Source organism: Tamandua tetradactyla, chromosome 15 (assembly GCF_023851605.1).
Source record: "Tamandua tetradactyla isolate mTamTet1 chromosome 15, mTamTet1.pri, whole genome shotgun sequence".
Taxonomy (NCBI): domain Eukaryota; kingdom Metazoa; phylum Chordata; class Mammalia; order Pilosa; family Myrmecophagidae; genus Tamandua; species Tamandua tetradactyla.
In genome coordinates this window covers 87,086,132-87,113,961 of record NC_135341.1, presented here as the reverse complement: position 1 = coordinate 87,113,961, position 27,830 = coordinate 87,086,132, and the positions used below count along the sequence as shown (strand labels likewise).

The 27,830-nt window shown below is 51.3% G+C and overlaps 1 protein-coding gene across 1 annotated transcript in view; it reads left to right on the top strand.

The window, feature by feature from the left end:
- Positions 1–2,116: 2,116 nt before the first annotated feature.
- Positions 2,117–27,830, top strand: part of PCOLCE2 (procollagen C-endopeptidase enhancer 2) — an 82,791-nt gene continuing 57,077 nt past the window's right edge. Inside the window, exons 1-2 of the mRNA XM_077130316.1 lie at positions 2,117–2,211; positions 3,497–3,605. Of these exons, the coding sequence (XP_076986431.1) occupies positions 2,132–2,211; positions 3,497–3,605 (189 nt within the window). The 5' untranslated portion in view covers positions 2,117–2,131. The remainder of the gene's footprint in view (positions 2,212–3,496; positions 3,606–27,830) is intronic.

Sequence of the window (27,830 nt, the reverse complement as noted above, 5' to 3'; positions counted from 1 at the left end):
TGAGGTTTTTAATTTTGGTCAGAACTGTAGCTCCAACTCAAATATGTGTTTCTGATAGCAAATAACATGGGTCTTCATAAACCATTTTAAAATCATGTGGTAAAACCAATCTTTCTTAGGTGTCACAATAACAATAAAATAAGTGCTGTGAAACTTCGCTAAAGTTATTTAGTGAGTCTACGGACATAGTCATTAGTCTCCACATTAAGGAAAGAAAATACTGTTGCATATCTATCCATTTAGGCATGCTTATCACTTTGTTTTCTTCATTTAAAAGTCTGAATGTCAGCTTGGTTCTAAGAATTTGGCTATGATGACTCCAAATCATTACCAAAAAGTGGATTGAGCAATATTTTGACTTTATAATGTGAAACTATGACTTTTTAATAAAATAACATCTCAAATATTTATGCTATTGGATAGCACACTCTTGAAATATGTACAAAGTAAACAATCATTTATTTTCCTCTTTGCTGTTTTTAAGCACTTTTTATTGGGTTCAGGGTGAAAATTTCAGGCTGTAATGTAGTTTGCCAAATTCTGTAATCCTTTTTTTTAAAGTCATGCAGGGTGTGGTGCCTTTAGATGATTTCAAAAAAACAAAAGTGGTAATACATGGTGTTATTTCTCTTTAACTTTCTCAAAGATGTAAAATAATCTAAACCTCAAGAAAAAATGCTGGTCCCTACTCCATGGGCTACTGGGACCTCCCCACTATTAAAAGTCAGATCATTCTCAATGGCCAGTTCTTTTTCCTCTATCAATTCCTTTTTCTTTATTAGAGAAGTTGTGGGTTTACAGAACAATCATGCAGAAAATACAGGATTCCCCCACCCCACCCCACCACCAACAGCCTGCCCTGGTGTGGACTATTTGTTACAGTTGGTGATTGCATACTTTTATAATTGTTAACTGAAGCCCAGGGTTAACTTAGGGTTCACTGTATAGTGTAGATCCACAGATTTTTTTTTTTTATTTTTTATCCTGTTACCCATGACCAGTTTTTAACTTCTTTCCTTACCTGGAGAGCTTATGCTCTTAACACTGTAAATTCATTATTACAAACAGAGTCTTGATTAGTACCACTTTAATGCTTTGGGGGGGAGGGGCTTAGAAGGGTGGAAATAATTTAGAAGGACCAACCAAGTGAGGTACTGGAATTAAGTTATACTCTTGCAGGGGTGCGGTTATTTAAAAATGTCAGTTGTCAGCAGCGCCCGGTTTGTTTTTGTTACTCTTTTATTAATCCCTGGTTATTGGGAAGCATTTAACAAAAATAAATGTTTCATTTTTTCCCTATAATCGAATAAAGGAAAGACTTGATTCCACAAGGCTGGAATTGTTCTTAGAAAAACAAATTCTAAAAACCTTAACTCAAGGATGCCACAGAAAGGAATGGTTGGAAAAACTTAGGAACAGAGGGATGCCAGCAGAGAAGCCCTATGGCAGACCGTCAGCACGGAACGCTGGGCTCTAAGGATTTTGGTTTTCATGTTTGACACGCTCGCTCTCAGTTACGCTTCACGCACAAGCTGCTCGGCCGACACGTTCTCAAATGCCCGGGTCGTTCTCACGCACGAGCAGAAGCAGAAAATACCGGGAGGTGCGTGCGTGGAGGGCAAGAGCAGGAGCCCTCCGCGGCCCCTTCCTTCCCCGGCCCCGCTGCGCGCAGGAGGCAGGAGCACAGCCTCCCGGCGGGCCCTCGGGCCATCAGCGGGCGAGGACGCGCTAACCTCAGAGCGGCAGGGGCGCGCCCCCCCGGGCCAAGCCCCCGGCGCGCGGTGGCCCGTCAGGCGGCGGAGACAGACCCGCCAGCCCCTCGCCGCGCCCCCTCGCCCCGCGCCGGGGGCAGAGGTCCTGGGTGCCGCGCCGGGCGCCGCGGGCGGGCAGGAGGCGGCCCTGGCCGGGGAGCCGCCCTCCCGCCGCCGAGAACAGACGCGACATTCAGGCGGCCCGGGGCTGCGGTGCCAGAGCTGCCCCCCGGGGACCGCGGCCGCCGCCTTTAAAGGCGCGCTCGGCTCACCCGCCGCGCACACCCGGCCGCCGGCCCCGCGGGAGAGTGTGTGCGTGCGCGCGCGCGTGGGAGCAAGCCGCTGCGCGCGTGGCTGCGGGTCCGCAGCGTGTCCACGCCATGAGGGGCGCGTGCGCCTGGGCCCCGCTCGGCCTGCTGCTGGCCGCCGCCGCCCGCCTCGCGCTGCCGCTGCCGGACAGGTACCGCGCCCCTGCCCCGCGCCCCTGCCCCGCGCCCTGCTCCTGCCCCGCGCCCCTGCCCGGAGCCCCTGCCCCTGCCCCGAGCCCCTGCCCCTGCCCCGAGCCCCTGCCCCGCGCCCCTGCCCAGAGCCGCTGCCCCGAGCCTCGCTCCATCCGCTCGCGGCGCCCGAAAGACCCAGCGCGCGACCCCTTGGCCGGCCTGGGAGCCGAGGCCTCCGCGGGGCGCCCTCCACAACCCGGCCCGCGGGACCCCCAACCACCCGGCCCGCGGACCCCCCAGTCCCGGGCCCGAGGACCCCTACTCCCCGGGGTCGCGCCCCACTATACCCCCGGCCCGCGCCCCCCCCCCCACTCTGGGGTCGCGCCCCCCCCGGTCCACGCCCCGCACCGCCCCCCCCCGCCCCCCGGTTTCCCCCAGCCCCCGCTCCCGCCCGGTGGAGGCGGGTTCCCCAGGTGCGTGCCCGCGGGGAGCCACAGCGGCCCCGCTTTGTGCGCCAGGCTGCCGGCCGTCTCCCTGCCGCCCCCTTGCCCCCCCTGCCGCCCCCCTGACGTCCCCCTGCCGCCCCCTTGCCTCCCCCCTGCCGCCCCCCTGACGTCCCCCTGCCGTCCCCTTGCCTCCCCCCTGCCGCCCCCCTGACGTCCCCCTGCCGCCCCCTTGCCTCCCCCCTGCCGCCCCCCTGACGTCCCCCTGCCGCCCCCCTGCCATCCCCCTGCGGCCGGCACAGAAATCAGGGTCAGAGCCGCGGCGCCCGGGGCGGTAACTGGTCGCCCCCCGCGGAAACCCTGCCGCGCGAAGCCAGCACCTCCTCCCCCACCTCCTCCTCCACCTCCTCGCCGCCACCTCCCCGCTAACAGGCTTCGCCAGTGCCCAAGGATTTTCAGAAAAGGGGCGGAGAAGGAGGCTCCACTCTCCATTTGGGAACTTAAAACTTTTTATATTAACCAGTTGTCCCTCTGCCTTTAAAACCGTACCTAGCGTCTGGTGGGGCTCCACCCGTCCCTGCCCCTCGGTCGATGGACCCATTAACTTGATTGGGTTGTTTGTTTGTTTGTTTGATCTTGGGCTGTTATAGTGAAACAAAGGGTAGCTGGACCCAGTGCTCTGCCAGGCTGTGATTTAAAGATTCTAAGTCCTAGCAAACTTCCAAATTCCTTGTGTGTTGCGGACATTTCTCTAGTAATATGAACTTTTACTTCTATTCATATGCTGCTCCTTTCTGAAGTTCTCATTAGATGATGTTAACTGTGCTTCAGCTAAGTTACCTTTCCGCTGTTATTTTCCCAGACCTGTCTTCGCATGTGGCGGCACCCTTACCGGAGAGTCCGGATTTATTGGCAGTGAAGGTTTTCCTGGGGTGTACCCTCCAAATAGCAAATGCACCTGGAAAATCACAGTAAGCATTTTTTAAAAAGGTATTCTCCTGGAAGTGGGTATTGGAAACGGTGGGCGGCTGCTGCCTTTTCCCTCTGGTGTCAGGATTTGGGTTAGGGGCAAATGCCTGGAATGGTGAAATGTTGGCCTTGCCTCAAGTATTTGGGAGTTTTTTATTAATAGTACTAGTGGTGTTCTGCATTAGTGATTAGAAAGGGCACAAGATACTGCTTGAAGGAATAAATTCTTAAAGCAGATGTGTTTCTGAAAGCTCAAGCTAACTCAGTTGAATTTTATGGATTCGAAATTGAGGCCACTTCCAGTCCAAAGCCTGCTGCAATGACATGTAGTAGCTGTTTGTTGCCTAAACCTGAGCCTTGCATAAATGTTTCCTACTGGGTAATAGGAGATCAAAGGTAGCATTTACTCCTGACTACTTTATATCCATTAGAGAGAAAAAGAAAAAAAATCCCTGTTAATATCCCTGGATTGAAACCTGCACTAAAGGCAATCTAAGAATAGAGAATAACAACAAGCCCAAAGAGCAAACCAGGGCTAATAAAATGTCATGCTGGTCAGCAATGGCATGGTTTATGTTGGGTCAAGATAAGGGACTTGGTTTAGAGACAGCCAGCCAAGATCAAAAATGCCTGGAACTAGAGTCAGCGAAATTGAGTCATCTTTCCAGCCAGTAGAGCAGTGAGTGTTATCTTCTTCGATTTTTCCATTGCCTGGAAGTTGCTTGGTAATTTGGATTACCAAGAACTTCACTTAGATTGTACCACCTAAGTAGCACTGATTAGGATTTTTCAAATAGCTGTCATTTATTGAGCACTTATGTATGCCAGGAACTGTGCCAAGCAGTTAACAAGCATAATCTCGTTGAATCATGAAGTAACTGTGAAAAGGTAACTATTATTATTCTCATTTTATAGAGAAGGTAGCTGAGGCTTAGAAATATTATATAAATTGACCAAGTTGAACAGCTGGTAAGCCCAAATTTCTTGCAAAGCAAAACCTATTTTGCAAAGAGGCATTCCCACCCAGAAGGTTCATTGGCAGATACCCCTTCACTCCCATAATGGAAACTTAGCCCTTCTCCGTGTGCTGATGTCCTCCTATGAAATATCCGTGTTTGATGAACTGACACAGGTTTTATTATGTTACTGTAGCACATGGGGCAAGGAGATGATGGGTCATAGAAAGCAGATTTAAAATACTGATATTTGAGTGTGAAACAGGGCTCAGAAACAAACATCAAAGTAATTTAGTTTTCATGTTTTAATGGTATTAAATATCTGTAAGTTAAACATGATCTAAGAAAATGAGTGGCTCAGAGCTTCATGTACCCAATGAGCAGACATTCTTGATTGGCCATGTGTTTTGGGTATTGGGGGGCAGTGTTGGTCTGGCACCAGAATTTGGAGGATCCAGCAAAGGCTTCTCTTGGTAATGGAGGCGCGTGCCTCTGCAGGGGACCGACCGCCTCGCCGTCCCGTGTCGGGGCAGGGGCCACAGGAGAGATATTCCTTGGGAGGGTCATGGCAAGGTAGAGCCCATGGCTTAGTGGTCAGACGTTCCTGGGAGCCGATGTCCTCACAAGTTGTGTGACCAGGACTTACCCTCTTTAAGCCCCAGGATTGCTGTAAAGGTAAAAATGAGATAGTGCATGTAAAGACCTTCAGCTCAGTACCTGGGACAGAAGGGCTCAATAATTGTTAACCTTTGCTGCTGTTCTCATCGTGCCCACTGTGAGTCACTGCCACCCCCACCGCACCCCTGCCACTGCGTGGGCTAAGCCAGCCTTAGTAACCCACTCAAATCAGACTTCATGGAACAAACTGTTGGTCATCAACACTTAGGGAGACCTTGTTTCTGTGCTTGGGCTCTCCTGTAATCCTACCGGACAGATTCTGCGTCACCTACAGTTAGGTCAGTTGCCAGGAACTGAGACTCAGAATAACAGAGACTCAAACAGAAGTTTGGTTCCCTCTCATAGAAAGGAATCTGAAGGGCGGCAGTCCAGTATCCTCTCTCCCTGCTGCTCTGCCACCCTTAGCATGCTGCCTCATTAAACAAGGTAACTGCTCAGGTTCCAGCCATCGTGTCCACATGCCAGCCAGGAAAAAGGAAGAGCAGAGGAGAGGCATATGTCCTCCCTTTAAGGGCACCATGTAGAAGTTGCACACAGCTCAGCCACTTACATTTCATCAGCAGGTTCTTAAGTTAGCTGGCCTCTCCTGGTGCAAGGAAGCTGGGAAAGGAAGCTTCATTTCAAGCAGCCATGTGCACCACTAAAATTCACGTCTTCTGTCCCTGTGGAAGGAAGGAAAAACAAGCAGATGCTGAGCCGTCTCTGTAATATATTTGTTTGTGGTTTGCCCAGGCTGTCTGGACTAAAGTTCATGAAGTTAAGATGAGTTACAAATGCCAGCCTTTTTTGAAAGATGTATATATTTAGAAAGTGTAGCTAATGCAAAAGAAAGGCAGCAAGTTTTGCTCTTTTAGTTTTCAGTCTTAGCCATTGAGTTTATTCCATTTCAGGGTCTATCTTGTTTATTTTTGCATATAAGTTGCCACCAAAACCCTCCAGAGGAGCCAGCACATTCCCTGGTGTCTTAGTTTCCCAACTGCCAAAACAAATACCGTGCAATGGGCTGGCTTCACAGCAGGAATTTATTGGCTCACAGTTTCAGAGACTCCAGGGCTTGCTTGCTTCTTCCCAGAGTCGGTATCTCCTGGCGGCTGGCAGTCTTTGAGGTTCCTTGGCTTTTCTGTCACGTGACTGTGCACACGGTGGCGTCTTCTCCTTCCTCTTCCAGGTTCTGTTTTCTTCTAGCTTTTGGCTGCTCCCCATGGCCCTTCTCCTGTGTCTGGTTTCCCTTATCGGTCCTTCAGCCCTGTGGGATTAAAGCCTGTCTCACTCAGTCTGGGCACACCTTACATCTTCAGAGGTCCCATTTACAGATGTGGTCACAGATGTGGTCACACCCCCAGGACCAGGGGCTGGCACTGAGCCTCCTGAGGGGGCACGATTCAATCCCCAACACTTGGTTATAACTGCAGCCCCAACAGAATGTTCACAGAGGCCTTTTGTGCCCTCCAGTCTCCACCTGACACTTGTATTTCTTTGTGTTTTGCAAGGAATAGCCTGAATCCATTTTCAGAAATCTTCCTCGTTTTTCCTGAACCTTTGACTTCTCATGGGCCTCTAACTTGTGGTCCTCTGGGATGTCCAGCAGCAGGAGGGAGCTCGCCAGCTCCTCCAGACCCGAGGGTAGGTGTGAGGAGGAGAGCTGTGGTCCAGCTGGAGCCAGGAGTCCTGAGCTCTTTCATTCGTTAACAAAAGCTTGTTGAGTGCTTACCTACTGTTGGGTACTGCTGGGGTTTGGGTAGCTGTACCTTTTTTGCTGGCTGGAACAAGACAGACAAATTCCTTGCTCTCATGTAGCTAGCCTTCTCAGTTTGGGCAGATGGGCAGTTAAGGTTTAAGCAAATAAGTAAACAAGGAGTATATCAAGCAGTGATAAATGCTTTATAAAATTAAAGCAGTGGGAATACAAAGCGGTACAGCCACTTCGGAAGACAGTCTGGCAGTTTCTTACAAAACTAAACTTACGCTTACCCTGCACTCCAGTGATTGCACTCCTTTACCCAAATGAATGGAAACTGTAGGCCTGTAAATAAACCTGCACATGGATGTTTGTAGCAGCTTTATCAACAATTGCCAAAAATTGGAAGCAACCAAGATGTCTGTTAATGGGTGAATAGATAAACAAACTCTGGTGCAAACATGAATGGAGTATTATTTACTAGTGCATATTGCTAAGTGAAAGAAGCCAGTCTAAGAAAGCTATATACTGTATCATTGCAACTATATGATGCGCTAGAAAAGGTAAAACTTTTAGTAACGGTTAAAAACTCAGTGCTTGTCAATGGTTCCAGGATAGGAGGAGAGGGGTGGAAGGTGGAACGCAGGGCATTGTTAGGGCAGCGGCCCTGCCCTGTATGGGATGTAATGGTGGATGCATGACATGATGCATTTGTCAGAACACACAGAACTGTACAACACAGAGAGTGAAGGAATCCTAATAAGGCATCAGCAACGACTCATCAGTTGTAACATTGTACCACATCAATGCGTGGGCATGAGGGATCTTATTGGGGATACGGAGCCTTCCCCAAACTGTCTTGTGGTTATGATTGCACAACTTGATAAATTTTTAGAAACCATTCATTGTACATGTGAAATGAGTGAGTTTTATGATATGTAAAATATGCCTCAAAAAGTTGTATGAAAAAGAAAACAGAGAGAGGCTGTAGGGCTCGTTTAGACAGAGCATCAGGGAAGGCTGTCCGGAAGACGACATCTTCAGCTGAGGCCTGAGTGATGAGGAGCCACAAGGTCTGGGGAAGAGTGTTTTAACAGAGGGACCAGCAAGTGGAAGGTCCTGAGGTGGGAAGAAGTGTGATTTGTCTGAAGAAGAGTCAGGAGGTCAGGGTGGCTGGAACAGAATGAGCAAAGGGAGCAGAAGGAGGAGATAAGGAAGAGAGGCCAGCAGGCGGCCCTGTGAAGCATGGTGGGAGTTTGAATTTTGTGTTGAGTGGGAAGCCATTGGAGACTCTTTAGCAGGGAAATGGGGGGTGGATCTGATTTTAAAGTCATTGGATGGAAAAAAATAAACTTTTCAGTGGCTTAGAGAGTTCCAGTAGAGTTGAGAAGTCATCATTCTGGACGATACTCTTAGGCAAGCTTCAGCCAAATATTTCAAACTACAGCAGTATGCCAAGCCCTAGTCAGCAGTGTTCCTGAAAACCCCAGGGAGGGCCTGGGCTCTATCTAAGTCTCCATAAAAGTTTTTCTTAGTAAGTTTCTTTTCTCAGAAACTTAAGTCCTCCAGATTGATCGTAGGACACGTGAGCTGACACCCAGATGTGTACAGTCTCCCCAGGAACATCAGCCAGCTTCATTCCTCCACCCCAGAAAGTCCCCACCCCTTTCCAGCACAAAGAGGTTGGAATGGCCGTTGCCCAGATATCCCTGAGGGTTGAGAGGTCAAATAAGAGGAAGAAGGTGTAATGGAGAATTAGGATTTAACAAATGACTGTGACTATTGAGTCATTATATGGATATTTCCTTTTAGAGTCTAGTGTTTTAGAACTAGGGAAGTACCTGAAGTTGTTGAACTGTAATCCAGGAGTCCTGATCTCTGATAACGATTGTAACTATATTGCAAAAAAAAAAGTTGCCTATTTATGTGGATCTACCTCTGGATGTTTGGTTTTGTCCCACTGATGTATGCATATGTACTACTTCTGCCAGTGCTACGCTGTCTTACTATTGTAAGTCCTGAAATTGGGTAGATTGCCATAGTGGTGGTCAGTAAGAGGGAGGGGCAAGGGGTATGGATGTGTGGGGTTTTACTTTTGTCTTTTTATTTCTATTTCTGGTAATGCAAATGTTCTAAAAATGATCGTGGTGATGAATACACAACTCTATGATGATATTGTGAGCCACTGACTGACTGTATAGTTTGGATGGTGTTTTAGTTTCCCAGTGCTGCTGGAATGCAATATTCCAGAAATGGGTTGGCTTTTTTTTTTTTACATGGGCAAGCACTGGGAATCGAACCTGGGTCTCCAGCATGGCAGGTGAGAACTCTGCTGCTGCACTGCCATCACACCATCCTGGGTTGGCTTTTAGAAAGGGAATTTATTCACTAGGAAGTTTACAGTTCAAAGGCCATAAAAATGTCCAAACTGAGGCATCCAGATAAAGATACCTTGACTCAGAAAAGGCTGATGGATCCAGAACCCCTCTGTCAGCTGGGAAGGCATGTGGCTGGCATCTGCTGGCCCTTTGGCATCTGGTTTCAGACAGCTTCCCCATGGGTGTTTTCTTTCTGCATCCACAAACGTCTCTGTCTGTGTCTGCTCTGAGCTTTTTTCAATATGGTTTCCTCTTAAAGGGCTCCAGTAAGTGAATTAAGACCCACCTTGAATGGGCAGAGATGCACCTCCATGGAAATCACGTCCATGGAAATCGAAAGGTCCCACTCACGATTGGGTGGCTCACATCTTCACGGAGACAACTTGATTAATAACAGTAAAGGTCCTGCCCTACAACATTGAATAGGTTTAAAGAACTTGGCTTTTCTGGGGTACACAACAGTTTCAGACTGGCACAGATGGATCAGGTGGTATGGGAAGATATCTCAATAAAAATACCTAAAACTTTTTTTAAAAAGGTCATTGTGGCGGCTATGCGAAAGATGAGTTGTAGGGCAGTAAATGGAAGCAGGGAGACCAGTGGGGGACTATTGTAGTCCCCAGGAGTGAAGGAGGCGGTGTTTGCCAGGGTGGTAAAAGAGACGCTGGAGAGGCTTGGCGTCTTCTCCCTACAGTAGTTTGCTCTGCAGCTCCGAATGCATTTGGGTGTAGTGTCACGGCTGAGAAGTGAGGACTTCAGGCTCCAAACCTAGCTTGACCACAGTTCCTGCCAAGGCTGAGCATGGCGTGGCTTCATCCACGGCAGTCTGCTGAAGGCTGTGATCCTGTCCATGTTTCTGCTCATGCCAATAGTCAATCAAGATAGAGCCCACTGGTGATTCAGAGTCACTTTTATTAAAACATCACAGGGCACCTTGAGACGGGAGAGTCCCAGAGTGGTTCTTGAGTTTCTGTAACTGGTTAGAAATATCCGTAATCTCACTGACCCTCACTGTTCACTCCATTCTTCCATCCTGGAGATGTGTCCCAGCAAGGTGGTTTCACCACCAAACGATTTTCATTATCACTGGAGGGATGGGAAAGGTCTGATTTTAGCATCTGTGTTCTTTAAGGAAGGTGAATTCTAGTTGTCTTAACCAAACTGTAGCTGATCATATTGGTCTTTCTGGTAAGTGAGTAAGTACTACCTGCAAATCGGAGATTTAGATTTTTCATCAAATTATGATTCCTTAATATTTTCATAGCAATTTCTTTTGATATATTTGAGAGCTGCACTGTCCAGGACACTGCGGATACCAGTCGGACGCAGTGGGTTCTCTTCCGATGTGGTCAGATAGCAGTTCCTGAGACCCAGGGTTTCGGTGATGGAGTTAATTGCTGAGCACGAGGCAGGAGATCTGTCCTCCCACACCTCTGACAGTCTCATGGTATCAGAGGATGGGCAGGCTTTGGGGTAATGAGCACAGCCGCTCTGGAGGATGTAATCAGAGGTGATCTCATTACTGGGCATGTGCAGATTAATTACATGCCCAGTCCCAGAGTGCATGTCAGAGGATGGCGGCCTTCCAGTGAGGATGGGCGTGATTTTTAGTGTTATCATGAGGTGTGGGTCACTAACATGCTCACGTTTAAGCTCCTGTGTGTGTCAGGGGTCCTGTTTTGGTTGGATCCAGCTCGTCCTGCAGGGTGGCTCAGGAATCAGGGAGCCTCGTTCAGGCTGACTCAGTTCCTTTGTTAATGAACATTGGGGCTGTAGTTGGAGATCATCAGACTCTGGAGTCGAAGAGCAGGATAACGGGGTACAAGTGGGGTCGGTCACAAGGCCTTCACAGTCACGAGTTGAAGGCCGGAGAGCTGCACAATTGTTATCAGAGATCAAAGCATCTGGGTTGCAGTTCAGCCATTTTGGGCATTTCCCTCTGGCTATTCCAGTACACTAGAAAGTAAAAAAGAAATATCTGTTGAAATGTTCAGGCATCATAATCATTTGTTAAATTCTCATCTCTCTGTTACACTATCTGCATTGCTATTTAAATTTAAATGAATTAAAATTAAATAAAAATTCAGTTTCCCAGAACAATAGCCACGTTTCACGTACACGATGCCTCCGGCAGATAGTGGCTTCCATATGGGGCAGGATGTGATATAAAAGCTCCTCAAAGAAAGTGCCTTTGGTTGGTGCTGCACTGCAGTTTTTTAAGGTGATTTTATTCACCCATGAGACGTGCTGAGGACACGGTTGTGTGTGGTGGTCCCTCTGCTTTGGGGTGGGGGTGTTGGTGGTGGTTCTGCATCGTTGTTGGAGGAGCTCAAGCCTCTTGACCCTTTTCTCTCTCTCTCTCTCTCTCTCTCTCTAAATGGAGAGATCTTCACGCACATTCAGCCATACATGGCGTACGATCAGTGGCTCACAGCATCATCACATAGTTGTGTGTTCATCACCATGATCATTTTTAGACATTTGCATCACTCCAGAAAAAGAAATAGAATGAAAAAGAAAAAGGAAAAAACTCACACATCTCATAGCCCTTATCTCTCCCTCTCATTGACCTCTAGTATTTCAATCTGCCCCATTTTTCACCCTTTATCCCCCTATTATTTATTTATTTTTAATCTTATTTATTTGTTTATCTTATCTCATTTCTCTCTTCCCTCTTTTGGTCAAGAAGCCTTTCTTAATCTCATGATGCTGGGTCATCCCAGGATTTCTTCCCATATCGCCAGGGAGGTTTACACCCCTGGGAGTCATGTCCCATGAAGGGGGAGGGCAGTGAGTTCATCGGTTGAGCTGGCTTAGAGAGAGAGGCCACATCTGAGCAACAAAAGAGGTTCTCCTGGAGTGACTCTTAGCATAGTTGTAAGTAGGCTTAGCCTCTCCTTTGCAGGAATAAGTTTCATAGGGGTGAACCCCAAGATCGAGGGCTCGACCTATTGAATTGGTTGTCCCCACTTGGTTGCGAGAATATCAGGAATTCCACAGATGGGGAAATTGAATATTTCCTCCTTTCTCCCCAGTCCCCCAAGGGGATTTTGCAAATACTTTTTTATTCTCTGCCCAGATTGCTCTGGGATATATCAAGGCATCTCACTAACCTGGACAAGCCAACAGGACCTCACGCCCTGTTTAAGATTCCATGTGATCATGGTGTTAAAGTAAACTGACCATGCAAGTTAAATTAGGTAATGTGCTACCCAAAATATACATTTTACTGCTTTCTCTTTTTGATCACTGACTCTTGGTGACCTCAAGTACTGTTTGACTTTACTAATTTATTTGGGTGAGAATTTTCTCAAAGTTGGATGACTGGAGATAACCCGAGAATCTGAGGGCTGAGAAGTAGCTCAGCATTCTGTGATCCGCGCCAGGGCTGCATGTTATTTTCAGAACTGTGACCTAAGGGGCATCTGCCTGGAGCGCCCTGGTCCTCGCAGGGCTGTTGGGAAGAGGGCAGCGGGGTGTCGTTTGACAGCTAATGCTCTCGGAAATGGTAGGCCACCTTCTCAGACGGGCCTGGAAGTGGCCGTGCTTGCAGGCTGGGAGCCGGGTCTGCCCGTCAGGCCGCACCCGGAGGTGGGGCTCAGCATTCTGGGGCCCCTCTGGATCAGGACCTCCCGCGTCCTCCTGCTGCCCTTGAGAAGGACGAGCTGGTGCCCGAGAGCAGGAGGGCGGCTCCGGGAGAGAGGCCAGCCCTGCAGTGGGCACCGAGCCGGTGTGTGGCCTCACTGCCCCACAGGCAGAAGGCACCGAGCCCACCTGGCAGCGGGCAGCGGGCAGTGGGCAGTGGGCGGCCCCCGTGTGCCTGGGACCTGCAGACGCCACCTGCACCCTGCCTCCACGGGCACAGCCCCGAATGGCGTCGTCATAAATTCACTGCCAGCTGGGAAGCCACCGTTTCTTCCGTTCCCTGATCTCTCCTTCTGTGGTGGCTCGCTTTGCAGTCCTGTGCTAGAGGGTCCCAGTGATGACCGATGCACAGGTAACATCGGTAGCAATGTGATGTCTTGGGAAATGAGCTCGGTTTGGAGTCTGACTTGGCCTATGGATGGTGTGGACGAGGCGCTAGAACAGGCCGTGCAGACCAGAGCAGACTGGAAGCTCAGTCTTCCGGAACCTTCCTTGAGCAGCAGGTGTGTCCGAGTGGGTATTTAAAACTGATTCCCTAACGTAAAGGCTGGCTCAGTGCACCAGGAATTTCTATTATTACCTAACAAAAATAGTAACCCATCTGCAGAGAGCAGCCAAAACGGTTTTATTCTTAGATTTAAAGCTAGGTGTAATTTACAAATCACTTTTTAAAATGCAGTAATCTATGTACAGGTTCCAACTGTTATAATTGAAATGACGAGGTTTTTATTTAATATTTGTATCTCCTATTTGGTTCCGAAAATATTTTAAAGGTACTAAAATGGAGTGCCAATTATTTAAGGTTTCAAATCCTTATTTTCTGCAGAACTCTGGTTTGGGAAAAATCAGCAAATATTTGAGCAGTTTAAAAAATCAGCAAATATTTGAGCAGTTTAAAAACTGGGTATCAGAAGCCTACTTGTAAAGCAACTTTTTATCCCCTTGCCTCTGAGGAAAATAATTGGGAAGTCCACAGAGCCGCAGGTCTTTGTCAGAAATGGGAGAATTATAGCAATGGGGATAAAGTCGGCCCTGCTTCAGCTAAAAGCATGTGCCAGATTTCTCTATTAGCTACTTCATGTGAAAGGCAGAAAAAGCACAAATTTATATATGCTGAAGATCTTCGTATTCCCTAAATATGGGCATAATTTCTGCCATCAGGGAGTTTGCGTGTGGTAGAGACTCACAGAAGATAATCAGTAACAGTTATGGGTACACAAAATTATGACGCTCACTGTAAGTAGTTTACATTGGCTTATGTGCATTTTTTAAAATTATTGAAGGTCTTAGATTACTTAATTTGAAAATAATTACTGTCTCATGCAAAGAATAAAGGATGTTGTGGCCCATTATGCCTGGGCTACTCTTAGACGTGAGAAATCGTTACAGTGTCTTTTTTAAGGTTTTGTTTGATATCACAGGGATATTTTACAACACCTGCCTTGTTATTTCCAAATATACCTAATAAATAATTATTTAAACGCAGTTTTGTACCATTGCCTTGGGTAGATTCATTACTAATGCACAGTAAAGTAATGCTGAATCCATTCTCCAGAAGCCTGCTTAAATTTAAATGGAATTCACATTTATTTTAAAGAAATAATAGATTAAAAATATGGGGTTGGTGTATGTTTTAGTTTCCAGGCTGCTGAAACAAATACGCTGCACTGGGCTGGCTAAACAACAGGAAGATGCTGGCCCGTGGTTCCGAGGCTGGCAGGCTCCCTCCTGGGGTGGCATCTTCTGGCCCCCAGCCCTGGGGCCTTGGCGTCTCCGTCCTGGGCACAGGGGGGTGGCCCTGCTCTTCCCCAGGCCCCCCCACCCAGGCCGTGACACTCCCGTGGCGTCTCTCTGTGCCCATGCCCTCGGTTACAGGACCTCAGCCCCAGGGGATGAGAACCCCCCACATTCATTTCGGGCACCCCTTAACTGACGGCATCTCTAAAGGTCCTGCTTACAAATGGGCCCATACCCCTGGACCGGGGGGGACCGGGCATGCCTTTTGGGGGGCACGACGCAATCTTCCCCAATCGCTTGTGGACGGCTTCATGCTAAGAGGGTCAGCGGTGGGGGGTGGCTGGGGGGTGGGAGGATCGAGGGGTGTTGTGATGTTGTAGGAGGATCGGTTGTAGGTATATAATTTGAGGAAACGAATAGTGAAGTTAGGTGGGATTCAGTGTTTACGTCACTTAATTATACTAGGATAGAAGAAGGGCCCTGAAGTTACTGAGACTGGCATTTGTCTGTGTAACTACAGCAGGACAGATGGGGGTGGAATTTGGAGAAGACATAGATTCTGTCTTTTAACTGCATGTAGGATTTAGAATGAAAAGGAGAATTAAATTCCAATCTGAACTATGGGTGTTTGTTTTTTTAATGCACACACGTATTTGTTGTTCTATGGTTACTTGTTTCAGCTGCATGCATAGTGTTTCAGCCCCCTGCTTGACTTTGTACTGTTTATACATAATTCTGTAATAAAGATGAGCGTAATTGACAGAGAATTTTTAAATACCTAAGCCTGAAGCTGTTTGTATGAAATGCGATAAAAGCATTACAGCTGTTTTTGGTTTGGTTTTAACTGATAGAATATAATTCAAAGACCTGATGATTCTTAGGACACGTAAACTGTTCTAGATAGGTTTCCGTAGAAAAGATACTAGTAGAATTAAAAAGTTTTCCTTACTGTGACAAATCCTTCTGGGATGCAGGGTGACTATGAATCCTGAATAAATAATTAAGCAGATGTCATCGTCTCACTGGGATCTCCACCCACCTTTCCTCAATTTATTTAGTTTTCTGCTTGCTTTTAAGGGCTTCTGTTGATTTGTTTTTCTCTTTCTCTTTCACCTAGAAATCAGATGTTTTAGTTCATTGAAAACCTGCAGTTTATAAACGTGCTTATTTGTGTGTATTGCACGTGTTAGTACTGTGCTCAGATAGATGTCTTAGAAAGGGTTTAATGGTAGAGAAGTGTGGGCGACACCACCTATGGCAATTATTCTTTGTCCCTCAAAGAATCGGCGCGAGAAGAAAAAACTTTGACACAGAGTCAAAAAGCAAGGAAGTCTCTGCCCCAAGAGAGAGCCAGAGCCCCGAGTTTATTTTCTGCTCCCTGTTTATCAGGTAAAGGGGCCATTTGGAGTTAAGCTATCCTTTGAACACCAGGGGAGGAGGTATCTTTAATTTAAGAACTAAGCAGGAATTTTCCCATAAGTGGGAGGAAATGTTCCAGATGAGCAAATGCCACAGATAATCACAGCAGAGGGGTATGCAAATGACACATCAAAGCAGAGAGTCATCTTGAGCTGTTTCCAGTTTAACAAACAGGCAGACAAGCGCAGTGGTTTCCAAACACAGAGCAAGCTTACAAATGCTTTAACCACATCCTCGCCACATTCCCTCCACAGAGAGGGAAATGAGAGAACAAGAAAATGAAATCTTCACTGGGCATTATTTTTATCAGCGAGATTCTCTTTAAGAATATATTACTGACCACAAGAACGCATCTTTTTTGCAGCATCGCTGTAATAACAGAGCACAAAGGTAATAGAGTTAAAAAAAAAAAAGCCCTATTAAAAAGCAGTATAAATTGACAAGGCATTTCACAGAGGTAAAACAGCCAGAAAGGATTTTTAAGAATGTATTATTAAAAATATTTTTGGAGTTACTTTCTCCTGGATTCATTTTAAGATGTGAGATGATGGGCAAATTTGAATTGCTCCATAAACTTGCAGATTCCTTTAAGATTGATCAGGTGTTGACAGTAAAAAGCGAGTGGTCCCGTTTGCGGTTGCTTTAGGCTGGAGGCCAGGAGGCGCTTGGAGGACGGCTGACCCGGAGGTTTCTCTCTTTCACGTTGTCCGCGGGCCAGGCGCTCCTGCAGCTGCCTGCGCGCTCACGGTCCTCGCGCAGAGGGATTTTAGGTGTGGATCCACGTTCTTGACGCTGCCTAAAGTGTGACGCTACCACCGCTTTCGCGGTCACCCAGCTGAGCTGCTGCGCCCACGTGGAGGTGAGCTCTGTCCTCCCTGCGGGAGCTGGGAGGGGGGGAAGAGGGGCATGTTTTCTTCGGAGTCGTTATTTGCAAGGTCATGAGAGTCCGTGTGGCGAGTCTCTGCGAAGCCAACATAAACATCTGAAAATAGGGGACACCCACTGCGGCGTGGGGCTGGCCGTCAGTCTCCCGAAGTGGGGTCCTGCCCCGACGCCACCCCGTCCCAGCACCCAGCCCCGGGCTCCGCGCCTAGACAAAGGGTCCTTTCCAAACTGCGGGGGGCCGGGGAGTGCATTTGGCGGTCGGGGCGCCTGAGATGGACAGGCCGGGGCCGAGTGCACGTCCTCGCGCCCCCAGCTCCGCCTGCGCCGCGGGCGCCCCATCGGTCGTGGCTCGTTGCCCCGATGGCGGCAGGACGGAAAACCAGAGCCCGGCACGGGCGGGGGCAGGCGGGCCCCTCCCCGGGCAGCAGGAAAAGCCCCAGAGATCAGGGCCGGCCATGGGGGCTGGGTGCACGGTGCAGGGCTGCGTCCCTCCGGGGACACGGGCGGCGGGGGGGGGGGGGGGAGAGGGCGTGGGACGGGCATGGGGGGGTCCGGCCGGCCGGGAGGCATCTCGGGGCGGCCTTTTGAACCCCCGTTGGCCGGTGTCAGGGTTGGGGTGGCCGGGCCCCCCGGTCGGGGCTGCGAGGATGGCAGGGTCAGCAGAGGAAGTGAGCAGGCGCCCAGTAAGTGGCGTGGCGCTGGTTCCTTATTTTTCCTTCTTCACCCCTTTTCCAGGGCCGTGATAAGGCAGAGAGGGTGGCGTTTGTGGGGGATTCACACAGGCCAGCAGTTCCGGTGGCTGCTGGTCCCCTGGGCCTGGCCGACTCCTCTCGGAAACCCTCATTCCCCTCACTGTGTCCGTTTTTCACTTAAAATGTGATCTTTCATGAGACTTTGTGCACAGAAGTGCTTCCACCCCCTGCGAGGGGCCTGAACTCTTGACGCCAGCATGTGTGGAGGCAGGACGGGCTTGTCAGGGGACCGTCCCCAGCCGGCCTGTCCTTAGAGACGGTCACTTTCATTTGCCCTGGAGCCCGAACGCTGCGACAGCAGCACCTGCCTCGGCCGTGGGGGTCCCGGCGGCCCCTGAAGCGGCGCTGGGGGAAGCTGGGGGAGGGGCGCAGGCGCGGGTGCTGGCCTGGGACCCGTCGGGCAGCCCCGAGGCTCCGGCTGCGTCCCCACCGGCTTCCGAGACCACCACAAGCCAATTCAAGAGCAGCCGCCGGGCTGAGACCCCGGACCCCAGAGCCGTGGAGGTGGAAGCGCGGCTTGTTTTAAGCCCTGAGCTGGGTGGTTAGTTACGCAGCGGTGGATAAACGCACAGCCTTCGAGCTGTACTTCCGCTCTCTGTGCCTCAGTTTCCCCATGTGTAAAATGCGGATGACGGCAGCCCCACTGCATAGGGGGGCGTTGGGGACTAAGTGAGTCCTCGCGTATGCGGGGTAAGAGCAGCGCCGGTCCTTGCGGTCGGGCGTGCGATGGTGATAACAGGGACCGTCCCTCCCTCGTGGCGCTGATGTTGGAGAAGGCAGAGAGGGACAACAAACTCGATGGCCAAAGGGGCGCGGTAGGGAGCAAGTGCCAGGACGAGAGTAGGACAGGCTGGTACGGTGGAGCGTGAAGCTGGCGACGTGATGTTTGGGCTGAAGCCCGTGTGATGGGAGCGCAACGGGGGAAACTGAGGTCGTCGCCGCTGTGGCTGCTGATGATCCGGTGGCACGGAGCCCCCACCCCACCCCCCGAAGGCTTCCTGTCCTCAGACGTGGAGTACGAAGGGCCGCTTGGGTGCTTGGGGCCGGAGGGGCCCTGCCCTCGGGCGAAGGCGGGCACGTGGCGCGCGGGGGCTTTGGTGTGCAGCCTCCGCACGTTTGCTTGGTTGTGCGCTGTTCCGAGGTGCTTTGGGGAGGGGAGAAGGGAGGGCCTGGGGGCGGTGTGAGCAAGGCCAAGGGTGCTGGCGCTGTGGGGAGCCGGTCTCCCCCGCTCATCTCTCCCTGCGGCCCGGCCTGGGGTCTCAGGAGCCTCTGGGCCGGCGGGGCAGGGGGGCGCCTCCCCCGGCGGATGCCCATAACAGGGGATGCTGGGTGCGCCATCGCGGGGGCCGCCTGGCCGCCGTGTTGGGTGGCCCTTGGGGTGCTCCAGAGCTGGGGGCTAGGGGCGGGGGGGACGGTCCGGCCGACAGGAGCCTGAACCCTTGTCCCCTGAGCTTACAGCCAAGCGGTGGCACATCATGGCACCAAGACACCTGGTGAGAACCTGTTTTCCAAGCAGGGGGAGTCACAAGCCAGGCAGCTACCCCAAGAGATGCTCAGTATACGGTCTTTATTCTGACATTATAGCTGTGGGTTGTGATTTTAGTGTGAACTTGTCTTATCATTCCCTGTAACTCTTAGCTGGAGGCATTTGAAAATAACGGCCCTCCTCTTCCTGAGGTAGAAGTGAACCGTAGACTGACGAGGTCAGACAGGAGTGACCACGCGGTCTTGCTGACTGTCCCTCCGCCCCCCAGGCCAGCCGGGGTGTCTGGTCCCTCATGTCCCCACCGCGTCGGGGGCCGCACCACGCAGGAAGCCTGGGTGTGGGGTCTGCGTCCCCCACTGGGCCCTAAAGGCTGCTGACCCCGCCTGGGAGGGCACGTGTGACTGAGGACAGGAGTGGACGAGTGGCCGTTGCCACAGCTGCTTCTGAACCGCACAGAGCTGTGGGTTTCTGCAGGGAAGCGTCTGTTTCCGAGGGTCACGGGAACAGGAGACGTGGCCCCTCGGTGTTTGCAGACTGGAGGGGCTGCGCTGAAGGTGGCGCCCTCTTCCGGGGCCCTGCCTCGACTGCAGTTTTGTTCCTCTTCCTGCTGGGTCGCCTGCCCTGCGCGCGTCACTGTCAGTCCCTGCGTGGTTGTGTCGGTCACAGCCACACCCAGCCAGTGTGACGGCGCCAGGGGCACGGACGAAGCCGCTTGGGGCTAATGGTGGCTTCTGACAGCCACTCTCCAGTGTAGACGCATCACATGCTTTCTACATGGACGCTCCATATGGTCGAGATACAAAGCTGAACAATAAAATTAGATTGTATCATAATTCCAGCATTTGTAGAATCATTTGGTAAACTGGCATCTGTGATATTAAAGAATGTCACACTTAATTAGGTATTTAATTCTCTTTAGGCCATATATCTTTTAAGAAAAAATCATTTTGGGGTAATTCTTGCCACTCTGTGAGGCTGAGTGGACAGTGGATGTGGTCATCCTGCTGACACTTGTGCTCGGTTTGGTGAAAAGTGATGGCCACCCCTGCCCGAGGCGGGTGTCCAGCCAGCCTGGGGTGTGTCTGAGGGGAGGGTGTGGGTGGCAGAGTCACGCAACCCGACCAGATTTGTTTTTTTTCCACTTAGGAGCTATTTTGAGGGCCCTGACATGGCGGAAGAAGGTGGAGCCGCTGCATGGAAGCAACAAAGAAGGGTCCTGGACGGGAGTTGAGGGAGCTTTATTTGGGGAGCAGTTGGGGTGCATCAGTGAACCCAGAGAGCCCCGGGGCAGCAGAGGTGGTGGGGGGCAGGGGGGAGGCGAGGCTGCGCCGCGGGTGGGCAGCTCTGAGGGTGTAGCGGGCCCAGCCTCCGCTCCGCTTCCCCGTGGGATGTGGCACGCTCAGAACAGGGCATTCACGGAGGTGCGTTTATAAGGAGCTGTTTACAGGAGGGGATGGTGGGGCTCTGCGGCACTCGTAGCAGCCACACGGTGACTATTTTGGTCCCCAGGGGTGGGGCCCAGGAGCCAGCCCCAGGTGACCCCGCAGCCAAGCCTTAGGGACGTGTATCCCCGACCTAGCATTACCCCTGTTTTCAACGTGCTTTTGAGGTTTCCTGTGGCCAGAATTAGCTGGGAGGCGGCTGTGGGCACAATTCATCCAGGACAACTGCCCGATGGAGGGGGGGGGGCAGAGAGGCTGGGGCTGGGGGGAGACACGTGGCGGGGCGGCCACCACAGGCAGCACACGGAGGGGGATGAGCCTGGCCTGCATTTCAGAAAGGCCACCTGACGCCACATGGAGAGGACGGTGGGTGCCCGAGTGGAAGGAAGGGGGAGACGAGGTCGCAGGGCCTCACTGTCACCCAGGTGAGAGGAGACGGAGGCTGAGACCAGCCTGGGAGCCGTGGGGGCAGGGGGGGAGTTTCTGGATCCCCCAGAAGAGAGCCAACGGGAACTGTGGGTGCTACGATGCAGGGAGAGGCAGGGAGGCGTCACGGCTTCAAGACTTGGGACCTGAGCCAACTGGAAAAATGAGGGTCCAGCGACTGCAACAGGGAAGGCCGTGGTGAGGCAGGTGCTGCGGGGCAGGGGTGCTGGTTTCGACATTTTAAGCTGGATGTGTGCTGGAGCCCAAGTGATGATGGCGCAGCTGGCGTCATTCCAGATGCCCCTTTGGCGGCAGAGAGAATGGATGGCAGGGAGTCGTCTGTTTCCTATATGCGTGACTCAGTGCTTCAGGAAGAAATAAAAATTGCAAATACGATCAAATGGCCACCTGTGAACCTCCTGTCGTTAGAAGCTTGTGGTTCCAGGGCGTGGGAGCAGTAACGCATGTCCTGTTTCCTCCTGGGGCCTGCCTGAGCGCTGGAGACAGGGGTGTGTGTGCAAGTTGTTGAAATGAGGAATGGCGCGTAATTAAAGCACTTGCTTCACGTCACTGATAACGTCCCTGAAGACATTTCGGCTATCTCAGATGGCCTGCTCTAACGTGTCACAGCATTAAGTCCTGTTTCCGGCCCAGCCTAAGCCTATTACTGTCACTATTTTACACTGAAAATAAGACACCGGCGTCTCTTGCATGTGAAGTTGGGTGCAGGGGCTTGGTTGCAGAAGATCTGGCCTTTTCCCAAACGCTTGATGTTTTCTTCACTTCCCAGAGAAATAACTCAGGAACTTACTTTGGATATTCCAAGCCACACCCAAATGCTCCGCAACAGAACATGAAAAATTACTTTCTAGAGCTCAGTGTTGGCAGAGAGGAACCATTCACTGCCACTGCCCGGATGGGAGCCGCCCACTGTCGGGGTCTCAGGTGTGACGGCGTCGCCCTGAGGGTTTGCCGGGTGCTGTGTTTGTGCTGCGGGATTGCCCCATTACTCCTGGGCCCCCCGTTGATGAGCCTCCACCATAGCCGCCTGATGGGGCCGTCACACACTTTCTTACACCCCATAATTGTGAGCTGGGGTTTTCCAGCTGGAAGAGGTGGCGGAGGAGAGACTCCAGCTGCGTGTGGGGCTGCGCCCAAGGGGCCGGCGTGCGTTCACGTGAAAATACTCGTTTTAAGGTGGTATAGGTAATTCAGTTTCAGCCTTTTAAACAGGCCCAGCAGCGATGCACTGCGTGTGTCTGGACACCCGTGGCGTGCGGTGTGGAGGCCTGGCCCGGCCTGTCCTCAGAGCAGAGGCCCCTCTCCTGGGAGCCCCCCCGGGGCCCGGCACGTAGTAGGTGCTTCATGCATCATTCATTCATCTTTCGGAAAGAACTGGACAGCCTTCCTGGAAGAAACAAACAAAGTGTCCTTGTTCCCTTGTGTTCCCTGCCCAGCCATGAAGGAACTCGCGTTTGTTTGGGGAGCTGCACCGTCTCCTGTGGGGGTGCAGCCGTCCGTGCCAGCACTTTGGTTGCAGTTCTCGCCCAGATTCAGGTTCTCCCTGAGCCCAGAGCAGGCGCGCAGCTCACAGCCCTCCGCACTCGAGAGGCCACGGAACTGACCACAGGTTTTTCTGTGTATGCCAAGTATTCATTTCAAGTTAAGGATGCAGTAGATAAAATTACAAGATGAATTGGGTGTGGCATGTAATACGGGTCTTTGTGATGGACGCACATTGATAGACTGAGACTGGATTTTAGAGTAATTTGTTAGGCAGATGTGCATTCTTGTCATGCTTTCCCTAAATAGCAGATGGCACGCTTGCACAGTGACGTGGCCAGCACTGTTCTAGGCCCACTACCCAATAGGTTGATGGACGTGTATTCACACTGTCTGCATGGCACTGCTGTGTTTCTGCTTGCTTTGTTTTTAGAATTTTTGCTCATTTATTTATTCTGGGTATTCTTTACATGCAGGGCACGCACTCTCACCAGAAATGGTGGGGAGCCCTGTTTGTGCTACATTCTCACGTTTGCTATCGTCCGTCTTCTTAATTCTAGTGTTTGTGTAATTGTGTGTCACTGTGGTTTTAGTTTGCTTTTCCCTGACTGACGAGGTTGGACCCTGTTTTTCTTTTGAAGTGTCTGTCCAAGTCTTTTGCCCATTTTTTATTAGACTATTTGTCTTTTTATCATAAAGTGGTAAGAATACTTTATCTGGATACAAGTTCTTTGTCAGATATATGGACTGCAAATATTTCCTAACCATTTGTAGCTTATCTGCTCATTTTAGTAACAGTTTCTTTTGATATGCAGACATTTTCAATTTTGTTAAGTCCAGTATATCAGCTTTTGCTTTTGGGGTTAATGCTTTCTTGCTCCCCAGAATTGCAAAGATGTTCTATGTTTTCTTCTAGAAGCCTTATAGCTTTAACTTTTACATTTATGTCTGCGAACCCTCTCATCTTGGTTCGTATACGGTGTGAGGTGGGGGTTGAGGTGGATGTCTAGTTTTTCCAACATCTTTTGTTAAAAAGAATTTTATTCTCCCTATTAAATCGCTTTGGCACCTTTGCCAAACATCATTTGGCCGTATCTGTAGTGGGAGTCTGTATCTGTTCCATTGAACTCTTTGCCTCTCTTGATTTGTCTATCTCTATTTTGCTGATAAGGGAGTGTTTTGGACACTATTACTATAGTGATAACAAACAACCTTTTTAAAGAACCATTTTTTAAGGGAAAAATAAGCCTTGGATAAAAGATCTTAACATGCCCATCCAGTTACACAAACCTTTACATACTTAATTTGATTTTGCTGATATGTTTATAAAATGAGTTAGCATGGTGATTATGTAATGATTGTGTTTGTGATTATTTGGTACAACACTAGAATGTTCTAAAACTTCCCCGTGTGTTTTAATGGTTGCTGTTTTATATTCTCCGAGAAACAGTGAGAGGCTTTCCACCTTCACAGAGTGTTCTTTCTTTTCAAACTCCTTGGAAAATATGGCTGATCAGAAATTAAATGAGAAACCAATATTCACGCTGCATTTGTGGCCAGTGTATTCTTTAGAGGTGCTGTTGTCGGTGGAAATGAGTGGCATTGTCAGCTGACATGAGTGGCATTGTCTAGGGTGACTTCCCCAAGCAAGTGTGTCAAAACAAGCTTGACAAGGTGCCTTGCCTCTTCCTCTTGGCATTAAATGCGCGTGTGATTTGGATTACAAGCGTTTATGCATGACAGTTAAAAAATGGGTAAAAGATTCATATAGGCAATTCATCAAAGGAGAATATGAACAGCCAATAACACATGAAAAGATGCTCAACAGAAATAGTGATTAGAGAAATGCAACTCAAAACCGCAATGAAGTGAAAACATGTGTCTGCATAAAGACTTTTATGTGAATGTTCGTAGCAGCATTATTCATAATTCCAAAGAGAGAAAACAACCCAGATGTGCGTCAGCTGATGAATGGATAAACAGAATGTGGTGTAGTTGTGTATTGGAGTGTTATTAAGCCGTAAAAAGGAATGGATATGGATACCCACTGCAGATGGATGAGCCTCCTGTTAGGCGAGTGCACGCAGCCAGGTGCTGGAGGATGAGCCTCCTGTTAGGCGAGTACACGCAGCCAGGTGCTGGAGACACCTGCTGCTCAGCCCGTTGCTGTGAACTGTGCTTTTGGCGATGATCGGAAAGCTCTCAAATCGGACGGTGGTGGTGGTTGCACAGTTCTAGAACTCACTAGAATCATCGTACTGTGCGCTTAGAGCAAGTGAGTCGTATTCTAAAAATCGTGCTTTAGGGCTGAGAAACGCTGCCCGCGTGCGGTGTGAGATGTCCTGGGAGCTGCAGGTGGGGCTGAGACTCGCGGCCTGGGCGAGGTGCACAGGTGGCGCCCGTGGCCGCCCCCGGGGTTCCCGGCTGTCGGGATTCTGTGCCTCAAGTTCCCAGGGCCGCCGTCGTAGCGAAGCCCCACAGGCGGGGTGGCTTCGACGTGTAGGAGTGTGTGGGCTCCCGGTTCTGGAGGCCCAGCCCCGGTGTCGGCAGGGCCAGGCTGCCCCGAAACCCGCAGGGCCGCCTCCCTCTGCTCCCCCCGGGGCCAGCGCCTGTCTGCCCGGTCCTCTCCTTGTAGGAACAGCAGCCCAGTTGGGTCGGGGCCCCCAATCCAGTTTGGCGTCACTCTAACTGATAACAGCTTCCGAGATCCTGTTTCCAAACACGGTGGCATTCAGAATCCAGGGGTGAGGGCTTGAAAGCGTCTCCTCGGGGAAAGCGTCTCCTTGGGGACGTGGTTCTCTCCAAAGCAAGCCCCTTCTCCTTGGCCTTAAAAACCACAAGAAGAGTAGCCCCCTCGTCAGTGTCAGCCAGCCCTTTGGGCAGCTGAGGGCCGTGAGGAAACTCGGGTTTTCTCGTGGTGGACGACCCTAGGATTTGCAGGTGAAGAAACAAGAGCAGGGCAGGGGCTCTGGGGGTGGGGGGGTGGCCGCCACCTGGGCTGTGCCCGCCCGTCCCTTCCCGCGCAGGCGCTCGCTGACCTTCTTTCTCCTGCCCACTGGCATTTTTATGCTTTTTCCTAACCGTGTTGTTGTCAGGGAGCATCTACTTGCCGCGTCGCCCCGACTGAGCCAAAGGATTCACTGGCTTTGCTCCTGCTGCCTAAGCTTTCCCTGGGGGTCCCGGTCACCTCTTCACTGGTTGCTAGTTATCCTCTCTTCCTTTGGTTTAACTTCCTGCACTTGCCTGGGGTGGGGGGGGGCCTGCCTGGAGGCGGTGCGGGGCAGGGGCCTGCCTGGAGGCGGTGCTTGGCGGGGGCCTGCCTGGAGGCGGTGCTGGGGGGGGGACCTGCCTGGAGGCGGTACTGGGGGGGGCCTGCCTGGAGGCGGTGCGGGGCGGGGACCTGCCTGAAGGCAGTGCTGGGGGGGACCTGCCTGGAGGCGGTGCTGGAGGGGGGCCTGCCTGGAGGCAGTGCTGGGGGGGGCCTGCCTGGAGGTGGTGCTGGTGGGATTCCTGCCTGGAGACGGTGCTGGGCCGGGGCTTGGTGCGGGGCCGCCTGGTCTCTGCTCCTGCCCGGTCCGACCCACCCTTGGCCGCCCGCTCCCCTCCTGGCCCCCGTTGGTGAAATACCTAGAGGGACTGAGAGGCCTCTCTGGCCTGGGACTGTGTTTTCCCTTATAAACTTTACCGTGTGTCACCTGTCTGGTCACATGCCCTGTTTCCTCAAAGATGCCATCTTTTGAAGTCTTTTTGTTTTTTTTTGCCTCAAGCCATCATTCTGTCTTTTTGGTGTTGCAACATATGCCTGTAACATCTTAAACCTGACATGTTCAAAACCAAACTTGTTATATCCCCGATCTAGTCCCCTCTAAAACGAGCCAACCCCAAGCCTCCCCCCACCCCCACCCCCGTGCCTTTGTGTGACAGGCGGACCTTTCACCCACTCCGTCCTTTCCCCCGGGCTCTGGGGCTCAAGCCCTTAGGGTTCCTTGATGAAGCTTCTCTGACCTGGTCCTGTCTGTTTAGTTTCTGCCACTTCAATGGACGCGGATTTTCCATGTCAGTTTCTGCTGAGCGCGCTGACATCCCAGTGTGAAACCCCACCATGAGATCCCACTGGGAAACCCCGCATGAAACCTCACCGTGGCCTCCCGACGAGCTGCCCTGACCCCCGCAGTACTGAGAAATGCTGGCCGCAGCCTGTGTGGGTGCGGCTGTGGGGATGAGCACGTGCAGCCCCCCCCCCCCAGTTCCCTGCGGTAATCTAACCGCCTCGGGCCCCCTGGCTGCGTCAAGCCCATTTGTAGGCATTCACGCTACAGAAACATTCCTGTAGCTATAAGGAGGCTTTTATAAGAGTGTTCATCATAACACCGTTTATAGTAATGAGAAATCAGTTCCACTTCTCAAAATGCAGAGAAGTGGGGTTGCTTATATAAATTATAGTGCAGGCCTGCTTCCGAATAAAATGAAGCCATGGAGAAATGGCAGTGCCGTTCGGTTCTTCGGAATCCTCCATATCTTCTGGCATAATTCTTAGTATGTGAGAGGTGCCTAATAGAATCTGGCTTTTGTTTTTTTAAATAATGCATCTGTGCGCATCACCTGAGGACGCAGTGGCGTGTTCTCGTCACCCTCTGCTAAAGTCACCCGGTGGCTTCTGATTAAACCCATGTGTCTCTGCTCCCTCTCAAAACCCTGCTGCAATCCCAGCAAGAGAATTAAAAAGTGTTTGCCCACAGGCACAGAGGGAACCGGAATTAATTTCACAGTGGGTGTGAGCGACCTACCGAATTCCGGAAGGCGAGGGAGAGGGTGGCCGGTGGGACTGGATTAGCGGAGGAGAGAGCACGGGAGCGTGTGCCGAGGAGGGGGCAGCGAGGGGGCGGCGGCTGCAGAGACCCCCGGGAGGCTCGTGCGCGCTGGAGCTGGGTCTCTTGGAGGCGGGGTTGGGTGGGTGGGTGGGGTGCAGCGAGACTGGGGCCCTTCCAGGTCCCCTCCTCCCCCCGAGCAGCCACGGGAACCCCCACCATCATGGTAGGGCTTGTCCTCTGACTGGGGGCCTGGAGCTGTGAACCCCAGAAAAGTGTGTTCCTAAACTTGGCCCCCGCCTGCTGACACGATCTCTTCAGGGTGCTGTTCAGCTCACTGCGCCCCGCTGCGCCAGGCGGGCCCCCAGGAGCTGGAGCCTTCCACAGCCGTGGGTGGGGGCGCGCCGGGGGCCGGACGCTGGTCCGCAGTGCAC